This window comes from Myotis davidii, unplaced genomic scaffold (genome assembly GCF_000327345.1).
Source record: "Myotis davidii unplaced genomic scaffold, ASM32734v1 scaffold1970, whole genome shotgun sequence".
In the NCBI taxonomy this organism is placed as follows: domain Eukaryota; kingdom Metazoa; phylum Chordata; class Mammalia; order Chiroptera; family Vespertilionidae; genus Myotis; species Myotis davidii.
The window spans coordinates 84,435-100,235 of record NW_006282154.1 but is presented as its reverse complement, the minus strand read 5'-3'; the positions used below and the strand labels follow the sequence as shown (position 1 = coordinate 100,235).

Genomic DNA, 15,801 nt, shown 5'->3' with positions numbered 1-15,801 from the left:
GCCCTGAGGCCTCAATAAAGTTTCCCTTTCATTGACTGGAGCAGTAAAAATAAATAACTCACCCAAGTTCACCCAATGCAAAGTGAAGAGCCAGTGGGGCTCAATAGGCCCCTGCTGATACCTAGCACTGGATTCAAGTTCGTGGGTGGTCTTGGGTGAGCTTCTTTGGAACCCTGCTGGCTATGCAAAGTAAAGATCCATGAAAGAACATCCAGCCTAAGAAAAAGTCTTGTAAGAGTTTATTTGAGCAAAACTGATGACAACTGCCAGGAAGCAAAATTTCAACAAACTGAGGAAATGCTCTGGAGAATGGCAGCTTTGCAGCTTATTTTATACATTAGAATCAAAGGAGACATAAGGAGGCTTCCATGAAATTCACTGGTTGTAGATTAGGAAGGTGAGAGAAAGCAAAGCTGGGAAATCTGCGTTTGGATTAAAAGCAAAACAAAAAAACATATACGCTTCTTTTATATTGGATATTTAACATTTATAGTACATAGAGACGGTATGTGGGTAACAAGAAAACAATGTGGTCTCGTGCTCTGGTGCCAGTTGTGCTTTCAAGGGGTCTGGGAGGAAAATTACTGATATTTTTAAGGTGTTATTTTAGAGTCAAAAAGACAATAGACAATTTTTAAGCTAAAGATTGACCTTTGTCAAGAAGGCTACAGGCCTAGGACATGACTAACCATGACCAACTTCCAGCTCCTAGTTAGGAATTTTTACATTCATACCACCATGTGGTTTCTTTTGGTCCCTGAGCTTGTTAGGTTTAATATGTGGCCTCTTTTTCTTCCACACTTAAACCACAAACTTTATTCAAACTCCATCCAGTTATATGATCATTTTACTATGCGAGTCTGCCATACTTTGTGCCTTTGGAAGGATGTTAATTCTTCCTCATCCTTTAAGACTTTAATGTCACTGACAAATCTTTGTGAATTCCCTCAGGCATATTTTCATAGCACTAGGTAATATAAGTAGCCTAGTATTGGTAGTAAATGTTTGGTTCCAATTACCACTTACTCATTGTGTGACTTACATCTTGGCTTCTTTATCTGGTTAAATAGGTTGCTACTATTTATCTCATAGGAATGAAATACATAAAACCAGTCCCCCCAGTAATTATTGCAAAAGCTCCAAAAATGTTTTCTTCATTTTTATGTAAATCTTTAAGTCCCTAATATGTGTAAGATGTTAGAAATACATATAAAAAATGAACAGTTCCTTTGCTATGATAATAGGGGGCTAATAGCAGAAATAAACCTCACAATAGCATCCTTACAGAAAGATTAGTCATTCAGTAACTTCTTTGTGAATGGTCAACATGTATAAGCAAAACCATATAATCCTAAAAACAGTTTATGAGTGTAGACTGAAAAAAAATAACAAATAACTTCTAGCAATTGGCATCAGATAAACTATGAGGTTACATTCTGTTTGAAAATAAAACTATAGCGTTTCAAGTGTTGGTTGTAATATAACTTTTACATAAGATATCCTATATAATAAAATGCTAATATGCAAATTGACCGAACAGCAGAATGACCGGTCACTATGATGCGCACTGACCACCAGGAGGCACACGCTCAAAGCAGGAGCTGCCCCTTGGTGGTCAATGTGCTCCCACAGCGGGAGCGCTGCTCAGCCAGAAGCTGGCCTCACGGCTGGCGGTGGTGGGAGCCTCTCTCGCCTCCGTGGCAGCGCTAAGGATGTCCGACTGCTGGCTTAGGGGGAGCGGGCCTAAGTTGTCAGTAGGACATTACCCGTGGGCTTCTGGACTGCAAGAGGGCGTGGGCGAGGCTGAGGGGACCCCCGCCCCAAGTGCACGAATTTTGTACACCGGACCTCTAGTATTTAAATAAGTGAGTAATCAGTAGTATATATTGAATTTCAACTAAATTTGGACAAAAATGTTCTATCTATTGGCTCTAGCACATACAAAAACTTAAAAAGCCCATCTAAGGATTTAATAAGTCACTTATAAAATATGTTATATCCATAAAGTTTATTTTAAAAAATTGTTAAAAACTAACCATACAGGAATATTTATTAATATACTTAAAAAGTTTGTTCCCCATGTTGAAGGAAAATACATTAGCGACATCTTCCAAACACCATCTTTATAAAAGTAAAACTTCTAGATGCTGAAATGTACTACAGTAGATTCTATAGTTTACACTCTTAATTACAGGATTGGAAATAATTCTCCCTACTCTGTCTCTCCAAATGTGGCAGTTATTATACTTAAATTAATAACATACAATCATGTTATACTACCACAGATCCTTAAATAGAGTACACACTGCATATTTACTAACAGAGCAAACCTCCTCTAATGTCACATAATTACTTTAGATAAGCATTTGACTTTAAATACAAATAGAAATACTACATCCCATGATTGTAAACATTCACCAAGAGCTCCAGAGTATAATGAGTAATAGAGGTGGCCCAAGAGTCACTCAAATGTTTCTCATTCATTTGGATATTGCTGAGATTAAGTTCTGAAGGCAAATTATCACAAGCCTTACTTGTATTTCTGTAAGTAGTCAAAAATACCTGAAAGTCATTCTAAAGTCTATATTAAGCACCATTTTCACTTACTTAAATATAGAGTTAAATTCAGCAGTATATGTATGATCATTAATACCAGAAATTAAAAAATAACTGTGGGTCTCAAGTCCCCTTTTGTGAATACATAAGGGGTTCTGCATTCCAATGATGCTAATAGGAATCACTCATGCATACCAAGGGTGGTAACTCCCCTAGGGCCACATGCAACCCATAAGTCTGAGGCACAAATTATTACTTTTGTCAGTGGACGCTATACAAGCAGATTTAAGGCTGTATTCGGTTATAAAGAGTTCAATCTACTCTTTAGTATTCTTTTTATATAAATCACATACACGATGCAAAATTTCATAGGCTGGGAGGTGAGAAGTCCCCAAACACTTTTTAAATATTCTCCATACAATTCATTATCAGCATATTTACACAAGGGGAGTGTTCATAATTAAAACCATTAAAAATGCAATCATGTTTTAAAACTCTTATCCCAATTTCCCCAGGATTACCCTCATTCTTATTTTCTGATTTTTGGACAAGTTCACATTTGTCAGCTTGTTCACTATAGTCCTTAGGCAATTCTGATGGTGTTCCAAAGGTAAATGCAAATTATATTCACTGCCAACTACTTTGGGACAGGCCTGGTTGCAAAGAGAATGGTGTTCCTGATGTTGAAGAAAAACTAGGAAACCCATCCGGCTGAGCTGGATAGCTTTCCAGAGCAGAAGCTGAATGGACCTGATAGAAAAAAGAACACGCAGTTTAGCAGAATGTCAAATTCCACCAAGTCTGCACTTGCTTCTGTCTATGCAACAGTATAGATATTTGAGGTAGAAAAGAAAGAAAAAAAGTTGGACAATATCAGTCTGCTCAGTCTCCTAAAATTTTTAAGAAATGTTCAACTTCTTCTGATGGTGGAGGCGCACAGAAATGCCATTAAAATGATTTAAAAATAGGTTTTCTAGAGAAAATGTGCTTAAATTGTAGAAGACAAGCTGAATTTAACAGTCATGTATAAATATTCTATTTGTAAAGTATTAAAACTCAGACTTGCAAATATATAAGCAGGAAAAACAATTCATACAGATGAATATATTCTATCACCTTTGTTACCTTTCGGAAGGAAGACAAGTATAAATTGCATATTTTGGAAGAATTAGCTATCATATTTCTAGACATTCTGCTAAGAGTCATTTTTTGCAAATGCTGGGATATCACTATTGGTATTGTAAGATTATCACTATAGAAGTTATATGACATTTTATTTATGCCAGACATTGTCTGTTTACCTGCTGTAACAATGCTGACTGTGCAGCTGCATTACGCTGCAATTCTTGCAAGGATGACTGTGAAGGATTCTGGGAAAATCCAGGGATACCTGGAAGGGACAAAAGGCCTGGAAAAACAGAACTGCCTGCAGCTTGAAGTCCAGATGATAAGCTAAAATGATAGAAAAACAGAAAAAAAAAAAAATAAGACATAAAAGCTATTGCTTCTATATTTGTCAAATACTATCTTAACATGTACAAAAAAATCTTAGAATTTCTCTGTTGGAAGGAAACCATAAAAGTCAGCCACTCACTAATATAAATATACTTTCTGTTATAAAGGGTATTATTCTGAATTCAATTAAATCTATGTTTTGCATAGACATTATTTTTTGTGATTTATAATCAGGATAAATTACCAAATACAAATCTTAAAATTATCTGAGTAGGCATTCATGTTTTATATATTTACCTTAACATGATTGAAGAGTCATAAAACATTTTTTTAAGCACTGAAGTTTCAGCCCAGAAAAACATAATTTGGCACCACCAAACAATTATATTGACTTTAATTTGAATGACTTAAAAATAAGACTATGAACTATGAGTTAGGTAAAGAATGATTTTATCCTATTTATAAACTATCCACATACCTGGCTTGAGCAACAAGAGCAGAATTGAAATTGGAACTAAAAGCTGAAGCGAATCCTGGGAGGACAGGAGCTGGTGATGGGGTCGTAGCAGTGACAGGTAGTGGTGCGACTGCTGCAACTGTAGAAGGTGCCTGCAGCCCCGGGAATGAAGGGAGAGCAGGGGTAACACTGGGGGTGTTAGAGACAGAAAAGCCAGGGTAGGATGGATTTGAAGATGGCAAAGGTCCTTGAGTAACTGAAAAAAGTGAGGGGACAGCAGTTGACAAGGTAAGGGGGAAAGGTGTTGCTGAGACTGGTGCTGAGACAGAAAGCCCTGAGAGAATAGCTGATGTAGAACTAGGATGAGGGATAGATATGGATGTGACAGTTGCAGATGAGGTGACTATTAATGTCCCTGGAAGAGATACTGGTGGATTAAGAGATGGATTACCTGTCAAAGGAAAATTACTGGTCAAAGAAGTAAAGGGAGGAAGAGCAGTGAATACTGGAGTGATTGGAGTGGAGGAACCATGTGGTGGAAGGGAAATAGAAGAAAGGGGATTTGAAACATTCAAGGGAGTACTCAAACTGGAAAGACCTGATAATGCAGGATTAAGGCAAGTAGATAAACTGATGGGCACTGATGTTGAAGTATATGCATGACCTAGTGTCCCTGACAAACCTAAAGTGCTATGAGAGGGATTCACAGAATGAGATGGACCTTTAAAGGCTGAGGGAGTAGGACTTGTGGGTTCAGCTTTTATTGTAGCAGAAATAGTTGTTACAGCAGGGTTAGATGTAATATGCAAGTCTGAGTTACTTGGATGGGGGCCATGCAAAAGGATAGCTGAGGAACCAGAGCTAACTGGCCCTGAAGTTAAAGCTGATTTTGGAGTAGCTAGAGGAGATTGGACAGGCAAAGTAGGGGGAGAGGAAGTTGCGTTGGCCACAGGAGATGGAAGGCCTGGGAACATGGCCAATCCTGGAGTAGAAGACTCCTGTGGGGTGGGAATAGCTGATGGGGCATAACACTTGTTAGGGGCTAAAGCAGGAGAATCTGAGTTGTGATTAGTAAGAGAAGAGAGTGAAGACAACCCACTTGTAACAGCAGTGGATAAAGCAGGAGAGTTTATTAAATTGGTATCCTTTGATGTCAGAAAGCCTTTTAACGCAGACAGAAGAGGATTATTTAGACCAAGTGGACAAGCAACACTGGGAGCAGAACCACCAGCAATTACAGAAGGATTTGGGTTGGACATGCCTTGGGATGTTGGTGTTAAGGGCAAGGGGAGACCTGCAAAAACTGATGACAATGAAGCAGGATTTGGGCTGTTGGTAGAACCAACAGTAGAGGTGGCAGAAAATGGGAGGCTAATAAAAGAAGCAGAAGTAGAAGCAAATGTTTCATTGGAAGTAGGAGTGGCCCGAGGTATAGATGTGGCCTGAGGGACCGGGGTAGGAGTGGCAGAACCTGGCAGTGGAACTAGGCCAGGAAAAACTGAAGGAACAGAAATAGAAATTGTGCTGTGGACAGAAGTGACAGCTGGCAATGAAGGTGTTCTGATAACTGTTGGATTTGGCATTGATGGCTGAGGTGTATGAACAGTTGAGGAGACCTGCCCTGGGAACACAGGAAGGATAGTATTCAGCATGTTCAGCCCAGAAACTGTGGCAGTTGCTGATGCTGATGAATGATTTGCTGCCTTAACAGGGGATGCAGTAGGAACAGGAGTTGCTGCAGGTGTTGCAGGATTAGATCCGTGAGGAGAAAAGAGTTGACTTGCTGGGGCAGAAAATGCTATTGGGGGAAAAAGGCAAAAATTTATCATCATGGTGAAATGTCAAATTTTAAATCAAAGTAAAGGCATAAAACTTTTTGTAATATTTAACAAATATCAAAGTAAATCAATGACAGGGATAATAGGCTATTCCAATGTATATATTACTAGATTCCATCACCAGGATTTTCTCTATGAGGCCCTGTTAGATTCAGTTGTCTCAGACTCTGCTTCGAACGCTCATTCAACTCATAGCTGATAAAGCCTTGAGCAGTTAGCAAATAAACTTGCTTTTCATATTTTCCCAATTATTCAAAATTTAAAGAATTTGTTTTAATTGTGATTAATGTCAGTGTGCTAACTTTTCCTTTAACTCTTTCAAGCCACTTATCTAAAGTAATAATACAAGTCTTAAGAGCTTTTAGGACATCACTTTCCTTGTAGGTGCATTTAAGGCCTTCCAGGATTTATGCCAATTTCTCCAGTCTTCTTTGTCGAGACTTTGTGAGTTGAACTAAATATTTCAGATTATCAATCTATCTAGATTTTTTTCCTCTAAGCATTTTCTCATACTGACTCCTCTATACTACCTTAACCTCTAGCGTTACATGGCTTGTCCTAGGAGCTCCTTTAGGGACAGAGGCCATGTATGTATCATCTTTAGAGCCTTAGCACCTAGCATAGTGCATGGCATGTGTGTATTTAATGTGTTTACTGCACTGGATCCATCATGATTATCTCAACTACAGTTCCCAAACCCATTTAAGCACTTATGCCCAAGACTTCTTGAATTTCTATATTTTTAATATGATAAAATCTATAAATAATTAACATACACAATACCGGGGACGATTTGGGTTTCTTCCCTGAATCAATTCAGTGACAATGTTTAACTCTGATGATTTATTTGGTACCAAATGGCTTAAGTAGCTAATGTCATAATGACAACTATCTGCTGCTATACTCACATCAAAGTCTGTTTTAGTTGTAAACAGACAATCTTCCTTTTGTAGTAATAGATTGATAAATTTTTGCATGATTAAGACTTACATTTTAAAATCTATGCATAATAAAGACTATTTTGACAAGGAAGCTAATGTTAATGAAGTTACATTTATGCTAAACATGGGTGGGGAAGGGATCATAGGAAAACTGCATATACATAATACATTTCTATACTAAGTGACAGCCAAAGAGCGCCATATGGTACAGTAGTTTTACAAAAGAAATACGGTAGAACTTGAAAAACATAACATATAAGTATATAAACTTCAAACTCAAAAGGCCTTAAACCTGTAGCATTTCATAGTGTAAGCAGTAATTTAGTTTCAAAAAACTAAGAGTAGCTATCATTTTAAATTTAGAGTAAATAAGAAAATAGATTTGTACTTTTTTGGGGTATTTGTTTTTATAAGAACTAGAATCAAAAAAATATATACCTATTTCTGTGTTTATAAGTAATGTACCAAAAATTATTTAGGTCAACATTGGTTGGGAAACATTTGAGAATTCACCATCTTATTTAACTACATGCCAGAGACAACATAGTGAATGACGGATTGCAATGTAAAACCAAACTGTCCCATAGTGTTCTTTATAGAGGCAAACTCTATAAAGTTTTTGTTTATATACTAAAGCAAAAGCTATATACTATTAATCATATTACCTGCATTTAAAAAGCAACAAAACAAAAATAAACTCCACTTTCCTCTCATCTATTTCAGTCTTAAACATAAAACACTACCTGTCAGATCGTGTGCTAAGTACTTTATGCCCACTATTTCATTTGTCCTCACATAACCCTCTGAGATAGGTACTAATAGCCCATTTTATAGATATGCAATCTGAGGCTTGGTGTGATTAACCAACTTGTTAAAAGATTATACAGGAAGGTTTGGAACCCCCACCATACTGTGAGATTTACAAAATCCTTCCTGAAGGAAGCCTCTGAGGGTGGCCATGACTAGGCGTGCAGCACTGCTGCCACCACTGAAGACCTCCACGCCAGACCAAGCCACATAGAGAGCCATCAGGAGTTAGGGTCTGGGGACTATGGCATTTGCCAGGGTAGGGGCTGTCAGCTCCCTAGCCCTGGGTGCCACTGGAATTGAGAGCTGGACAGAGGCTCAACTGTGAAGCCAGCCAGGAGCACTAGGGGTGTGGGGGGAGGTGGCCAGGTGGCATTGGCTGCAGAGGCTACAGAAGTGCATCTGGGGATGCCCAAGGCTGAGACTCACTGGAGAGACTGGCAGCAGATACCCCGCCATCATCCCACCTAAGAAGTTTGCCCCAATCTGAGTCTGTGGGAGGGGCCACGTGGTATAACTCTGAGACAGCAAAGGGGTTTGACTGGTACACCTAGCAGTAAATCTGAGGGACCCTTTATTCCCTGGAAGAACTTCTGGAAGAGAGCAGGATTGGGGCTGAACAGTGTGCCCTGGAGAAAGAGGGTCAGTTCTACTTTGAACACAGGGGAGGCACCCCTTTCTCCACGTCTGGAACAGCTGTTTCTGTCCCACCCTGCAGCAACCTGAGGCAAGGAGGAAGGGCTCTGGACTGGAAATTTGCACTGGTGCAGCTGGGTCTGACAGTGTGGGGGGACTGTGACATTTGGCCTGGTCAAAGCCTGGGTGGAGACCCGGCCCAGAGGTGGCCAGATGCACAGAAAGATTGGAGTGCAAAGCAGGGCTGATTTTTATTTATTTATTTATTTATTTTAAAATCCCTCCTGCTTGAAGTGGAAGCAAGGGGGTGCAAGTGAGCCACCTAGAGGTGAGGCATTTAAAGGAGAGGAAGTGCCAGCCATCCCTCCTATAAACTACAGGCACCACCCCCAACATAAGTCTGTTTAAACCATCCTGTATAGGGCGGGAATAACCCACAGTGCCCAGTTCTATAGGGGAAGGTGTGGGAAAGTATGAAACTTGGTTGGAAAGTTTGTAAGGAGGAATCTCTGAAAGGTCTGGGGCATCCAGGGGAGCTGACCAGAGGCAGCTACCCCTGGTTTAACTTTTCCAAATAAGTCTGAGCCCCTAGGTGTTTTACTGGAATCTTTATGTTTATTAGTCTTTAGACGTCCTTGCTTAAAGGACACTGCAGATGCATGTGTCTTCTCATGGATATTTACCCTGCTGATAGTATCTAGAAGTTAATTTTAGTTCAAGCTTTTGTTACAATAAAAGCGTAAGGAGGCAGGTGAACAGGACTGTCTGGTTCCCATAGCCAGGCAGCCCCTTAGCCTTCTTGTTCACAGAAACACGTGTCAGAGTAATTATTCATCCATCACTCAGGATCTGTTGGTCAGCCTGGCAGGAAGGAAGAGCAACTAAGAACAGGGACATTCAAGGTGTGAGAACTGAGGCTGATGCAGCCACTGGGCTATAGAGGCTTTTCCCACTGGACTACTTGGGAATCCACCTTGTCATGGTTCTGTCAGGTTGCCCAGGGCCAGGCAGGGACAGCAACTGACATTGGCTTGCACCAGAGAACCACTTGAGAAGCCTGGAACCAACACGTCCCAGGCCAGATTCAACAACGGAGCAAAATCCAGTGAGCTCCACAAATAGCAGATCCAAAGGTTTTCTTTTCTTCTCTTTTTTAGTTCATATTTATTATGTCTCTTTCCTTTTATTCTATTCCTCCTTTACTCTTTATCTATAATATTTCTTATTTTATTACTTTCTATTCTTGTTTTACTTTACCTATTCTATATTTTCATTTATTATCCTAAAAATTATTAATATTTCCTTTATACTTTTCTTTTTTATACTTATTCTATTTCTTTTCTTTTTCTTCTTTGATAACCTCTCTCTTTTTCTTTTTGTTTTTTTTTTTCTCCTATAATACTTTTGGTCTTTGTGGCTTTGTTTTTCTTTTTTAGTCTTTAATGTTTTAGTTTTGTTTTATTTTTCATGTTGTTCTTGGTTTGGCTTGCTTTGTCTTGTTTTGTTCTATCAGCCTTGTTTTGTTCTGTGTAACAGTTGGCATAACATGATTGGGGTTAAGCCAAACAGGCAGCAAGCGTGAGGGCTGAGCTCACCTACGAAAGGGATGACAGAATTCAAGATCCAAATACAACAGGAAGGCCCACAAAACCCAAACAGGGGACATTCCTATTGCACCTAGGTCAGAAGGTCAAGGGGGCCACTTCACCAAAGAAGGCCACTTCACCAAGACAAGGAAACATAGCAGTCATATCAAATACACAGGAAAAAAAACAAAACCACAAAGAAACAGCAACAATGGGAAAACAAAGAAACAGGCCCCAAATGAAACAACAGGAGGAATCTCCAGAAAAAGATCTAAATGAAATGGAGGCAAGCAATTTTTCAGAAACAGAGTATAACATGATGGTTTTAATGCTCAACAAAGAGACAGCATGAAAAGGACATAGAACCCATGAAAAACAGTTGGAAAAGAAAAATGACATGGCTGAAATAAAGAATACGCTACAAGGAATCAACAGCAGGTTAGAAGAAGCAGAAATTCAAATCACTGAATAAGAAGACAAGGTAGAAAAATCACTCAAAAATAGCAACAAAAGGAGAAAGAATAATTAAAAAGCATGAGGGCAGCTAAAAGTAGCTTTGGGACAACATGAAACTGGACAACATTCACATCATAGGGGTACCAGAGGGAGAAGAAAGTGAAGTGAACAAGGGATAGAAAACCTGTTTGAAGAAATGATAGGAAACATCCCTAATCTGATAAAGGAAAAAGTCACACAAAAGCAGGTAGGACAGCAAGGCTCAATTAAGATGACCCCAAAGATACAGCATATTAAAATGGCAAACAATAAAGACAAACAGAGAATTTTAAGGGCAGCAAGAGAGAGACAGTCAGTCACCTACTAGGGATTTCTCATTAGATTGCCAACATAGTTCTCGACAGAAACACTGTAGGCCAGAAGGGAATGGCAAAAAGTATTCCAAATGATGAAAAGCAATGATCTGAAACTAAGACTACTCTATTCAGCAAGGCTATTATACAAAATTTAAAATAAAATAGCCTCCCAGAGAAAAAAAGGCTCACGGAGTTTATCCCCACCAATCCAGCATTAGAAAAAATGTTAAAGGGACTGCTGAAAGAGGCATATAAAGAGAGAAACATAGGCCTGAAGAATAAAAACAGCAGTAAGTATCTATCTATCCTATATAATAAAAGAGAAACGTAAATTGACCATCCCTCCGCTACACTCTCCAGCCAACCAGGAGAGTATGCAAATCAACCTAGCAAAGATAGCGGGTTAATTTGCATACACAGGCGCCCAGCGGCCTGGGTCCTGGGAACATCCTCGGGACCCAGGCTGCTCCTAGCCTGTAGGCCCGTGCATAGGCTCTGAGCAACTGGGGTCCCAGAACACCCCTGGCCACTCTGGGCCTACGGGCACAGGCACCAAGGGGATGTTCCTGCCCCAGGACCACTTGCACATGTGCAGGCGCCAAGCGGCAGCCTGGGTCCACGCCCCCCAGCCCAGCGCCCATCACGGGGCGAACAGGCCAGGCCAGGCCTCCCCGCATCGATCCCAGGGCGAACAGAACAGGCCTCCCTGCGATTGCTGACTAGTGAACAGGCCAGGCCTTCCCCGATCGCTGGCGTGAACAGAACATGCCTCCCCGTGAATGATCATGAGGCAAACAGAACAGGCCTCCCCGCTATCGCTGGCGGGGAGAACAGAAGAGGCCTCCCCGTGATCAATTGCGGGGCGAACAGAACAGGGCACCCTGTGATCGCTTGCAGGGCGAACAGAGCAGGCCTGTCTGCGATCACTGATGGGGTGAACAGGCCAGGCCTCCCCCGATTGCTCACGGGGTGAACAGAACAGGCCAGGCCTCCTGTAATCGCTCGCGGGGCGAACAGAACAGGCCACACCTCCCTGCAATCCCAGGCAGAGAAGCCGTTCCGCTGACGAGCCTGCACCATGGACCTGTTTGGGTGGGTGGCACGGGTCCGGGGCCTCTAGCCTGCAGCCATGGGAAGTCTTCCTCTCCCCAGAGTTAGGAGCACCAGCCCAGATCCACCCAGGCGAGGTCCTGACTGCCGGGGTGAGTTCCTGCAGGCTGGGGTTTGATCCCTAGGCATTAGCAGTAGGAGAACAGTGCCTTGGTTATTGCTGTGTGTCCAGGTTTTAATTGGACAAATGCCTGGTGGTTCTGGGCGCCAGCTTAACAAAATATTTTAGGAGAATTCTGTCTGGGTTTCCTCAAATTCCCTCAGCCACTACTCACCCCTCTGTAAAGGCGCAGAATAAGTGAGGCCCCTTAAATAAAAATCAGAGGTCTACAGCAACCACGGGCCTCTCTCATCAGTCATTTGGATTGGATGGCATTTGAGTATTTATTTAGGCACCATGACAGGGAACACACAAGCTCAAGTCATGATCCCAGCCCTTAAAAAGAATTCATAATCTTATTAGAGTGAGTGGATGATAAGAGCGCAGTAATGACATCAGAATGTAAGGCAACAATAGAGAGGAACAGAGGCAATTGCTAGGATGATTTTCCAACAATTAGTACAAAGAGTATGTGCTGTGAATTAAATACAAAAAATATGTGTGGAAGTAGCTGCTTCATGAGTATGGGATCCCTTCCTATTTTAAAGGAAATTGAGTTCCATGTGAACTGTGTAATGTGCAATGATATCTGAGGCACAGGACAAGGGGGGCTCTAAGTGTACTATGCTTTGATAATTGAGTCATTCTTTATTGTTCAATGTGATTTATTTCTGCACGCCTCAGTTTTGTAATAGTTAAATTACTAGGATAATACATCTTGCTAGAAAATATTACTAGAAGAGCAAATGATCAGGTGACATTTATTGTTATTTTCAAAGAATGATATACTATGAAAATACTTAATACAGATTGTAAAGAGGTTTGTTCAAAGAGGATTTCCTAGAGTAGGTGGTATTTCAGTTAATTTTTTTAAATGTGAAGAGGTTAGCTAGATAAGAAAAAGGTGTAGGGGTCCCAAATTGCAGAGGGTGCAAGGGGGGCTGAGGGACCCCCCCTATCCACGTGCACGAATTTCGTGCACCGGGCCTCTAGTCTATCTATATAAAAGCCTAAGCGACCGTTACAATTGAACGACCAGTCACTATGATGAGCACAGACCACAAGGGGGCAGATGTTCAACACAGTAGCTGCCCCCTGGTAGTCAGTGAGCTCCCATAGCCAACCTCCTGCGGCCCACCACCAGTGGTTGGCCCACCAATTGACACCAATGGGTGGGGGGTTGCTGGCCAACCTCCCGCAGCCCCGCCCCCTTGGGCGGCAAACCTCAGGTGGACTCTCCCCCCACCAGCCAGTTTCCCACGGCTCCTTCCCCAGGCCGGCCAGCCCGCCGACCAGGCAGCCAACTTCCTGGGGTCCCTTGTCCTGGCAGACTGGCTCCCTGATAGGCCTTGATCACCAGCCAGACCAAGGGACCCCACCCATGCATGGATTTGTGTACTGGGTCTCAAACCAATAATAACATTAAATGTAAATGTATCAAATGCTCCAATCAAAAGACATAGGATAACTGAATGGGTGAGAACATGACCCATATATATGCTATCTACAAGAGACCCACCTCAGAACAGAAGACACACACAAAATGAAAGTGAAAAATTTTTCCATTCAAATGGAAATAAAAAATAATCAGGGGCAACAATACTTATATCTGACAAAATAAACTTTGAAAAAAAGGCCATAACAAGAGACAAAGAAGGTGATCTATAGTAATAAAAGCATAATACGCAAATCAACCGAACAGTGGAATGACCATCTGGATGACCACACTATGACACCCACTGGTGCCAGGCCAGCAAAGGCAGGTGTGATGCGATTGGTCGGGGGTCCTGCCATTGCCCCATGATCGCCCCTCAGAGGGAGGCCCAGGCCACCGTCTGGCAGGGTGATCAATCAGGGGGTTCCACAATCACCCCAAAGAGTGAGGCCCAGGCCACTGACCAGTGGGCTGCGGCAGGTGTGCTGAGCCTCCTTGCTGCAGGGTGCAATCTATTGCCCCAAGTGGGAGGCCCAGGCTACCCCACGGCGGTGCTGTGGTGGGTGGTTGGGGCCTCCCTCTGTGGCAGTGATCCATTGTGGAGCCACAGTCATGTGGGCAAGGACTACCTCATTGGGGCAAATGATTGCGGAGCCCCACGATCTATTGCCCTGCTGAGGGAGACCCAGGCTACCTGGCTGATGGCGCTGCAGCAGGTAGGTGGGGCCTCCCTCTGCGGGGAAATTGATTGCGGGGCTTCCAGACCGCAAGAGAGTGCAGGCCAAGCTGAGGGAACTTCCCTTCCCCCTACCAGTGCACAATTTCATGCACCAGGCCTCCAGTTACATAATAATAAGGGATTGATCCAACAAGTAAACATAACCCTGGTAAACATATATGTACCCAATATAGGAGCATCTCAGTATCTACAATAATAAAAGAGAAACATGCAAATTAACTGGCCGTTCACAACGTCCACAAGCCACACCCACCAGTCAATCAGGAGTGATGTGCAAATTAACCCAACAGAGATGGCGGAGGCAGGAGCCGGGATACTTGCATCACAGCCATAGCTACCATGCAAGCATCCCGGCTCTGGCCGCTCCAGGCCTGTTGGAGACGCAGAAGTCAGGGGAGACAGAGAAGTCCGGCTCCAGTGCCTAAGGCTGGCTTCGGCTCAGGAGATAAAGAAGCTGCCTACCCCATGATCCCAGGCCACAGCCAGCCAGAGAAGCCGCCCACACTGTATCCCAGGTGAGACAGAGAACCTGGGCCCAGTGCCTGAGGCTGGCTGCAGCCTTGGAGACAAAGAAGCCGCCTGCCCCGTGATCTCAGGCCACAGTCAACTGGAGAAGCTGCCTGCCCATGTCCTCGAGGAGACTGAGAAGCCAGGCGCCAGTGCCCGGGGCTGGCTGCGCCCTAGGAGACGAAGAAGCCACCTGCTCCATGATCCCAGGCTGCAGCCAGCCAGAAAAGCTGCCCACACTCCATCCCAGGGGACACGGAGAAGCCGCCCATCTGCGGTCCAGGTGCCAGCGCCTGCGGCTGGCTGTGGCCCAGGAGATGGACAAGCCACCCACCCCAAGGACCCAGGCTGCAGCCACCCGGAGAAGCTGCCAGCCCTGTGGTCCAGGGCGCCAGCACCTGTGGCCCGGGAAATAGGTTCCCTCTTCTCCCACTAAAGTCATTACTCCAATATTCCCCTTCTGAATTTTTCTCCTCTGCTGCAACCCAATTCCACTTTTCATCTGAAGGATACAGATCAGAGAGAGCAGTGTTAAAAGCTTACATTTTTAAGCTGGTAAGGTTGGTACTTAAACATATAAATGGAAAACTAGAGTCCTTAAGGTAACAAAGGCTACAAAGGGAGGGGATAGGGACAGGGCATGACATGTTATATCCAGCAATCCATATGGGGACTGAAAACTTTGCAATGATGTCAATTAGTGAAGATATGAATCAACTAAAATAGTTGACAGGGACAATTCTTCCATCTTTGAAAATATCAACATCAAATCTGTTTAAATAGATTTTCATCTGCATAATATAACACATTCTGACAAGACCA

The 15,801-nt window shown here is 42.6% G+C and overlaps 1 protein-coding gene across 2 annotated transcripts in view; it reads right to left on the bottom strand.

The window, feature by feature from the left end:
* Positions 1 to 1,989: 1,989 nt before the first annotated feature.
* PROSER1 (proline and serine rich 1) overlaps positions 1,990 to 15,801 on the bottom strand; it is an 82,038-nt gene continuing 68,226 nt past the window's right edge. For both annotated transcript variants that reach the window (XM_006752684.2, XM_015566187.1), the window contains 3 exons: positions 4,490 to 6,266; positions 3,858 to 4,008; positions 1,990 to 3,306 (listed from right to left, as the gene is read on the bottom strand). In XM_006752684.2, the coding sequence (XP_006752747.1) occupies positions 3,184 to 3,306; positions 3,858 to 4,008; positions 4,490 to 6,266 (2,051 nt within the window). In that variant the 3' untranslated portion in view covers positions 1,990 to 3,183. The remainder of the gene's footprint in view (positions 3,307 to 3,857; positions 4,009 to 4,489; positions 6,267 to 15,801) is intronic.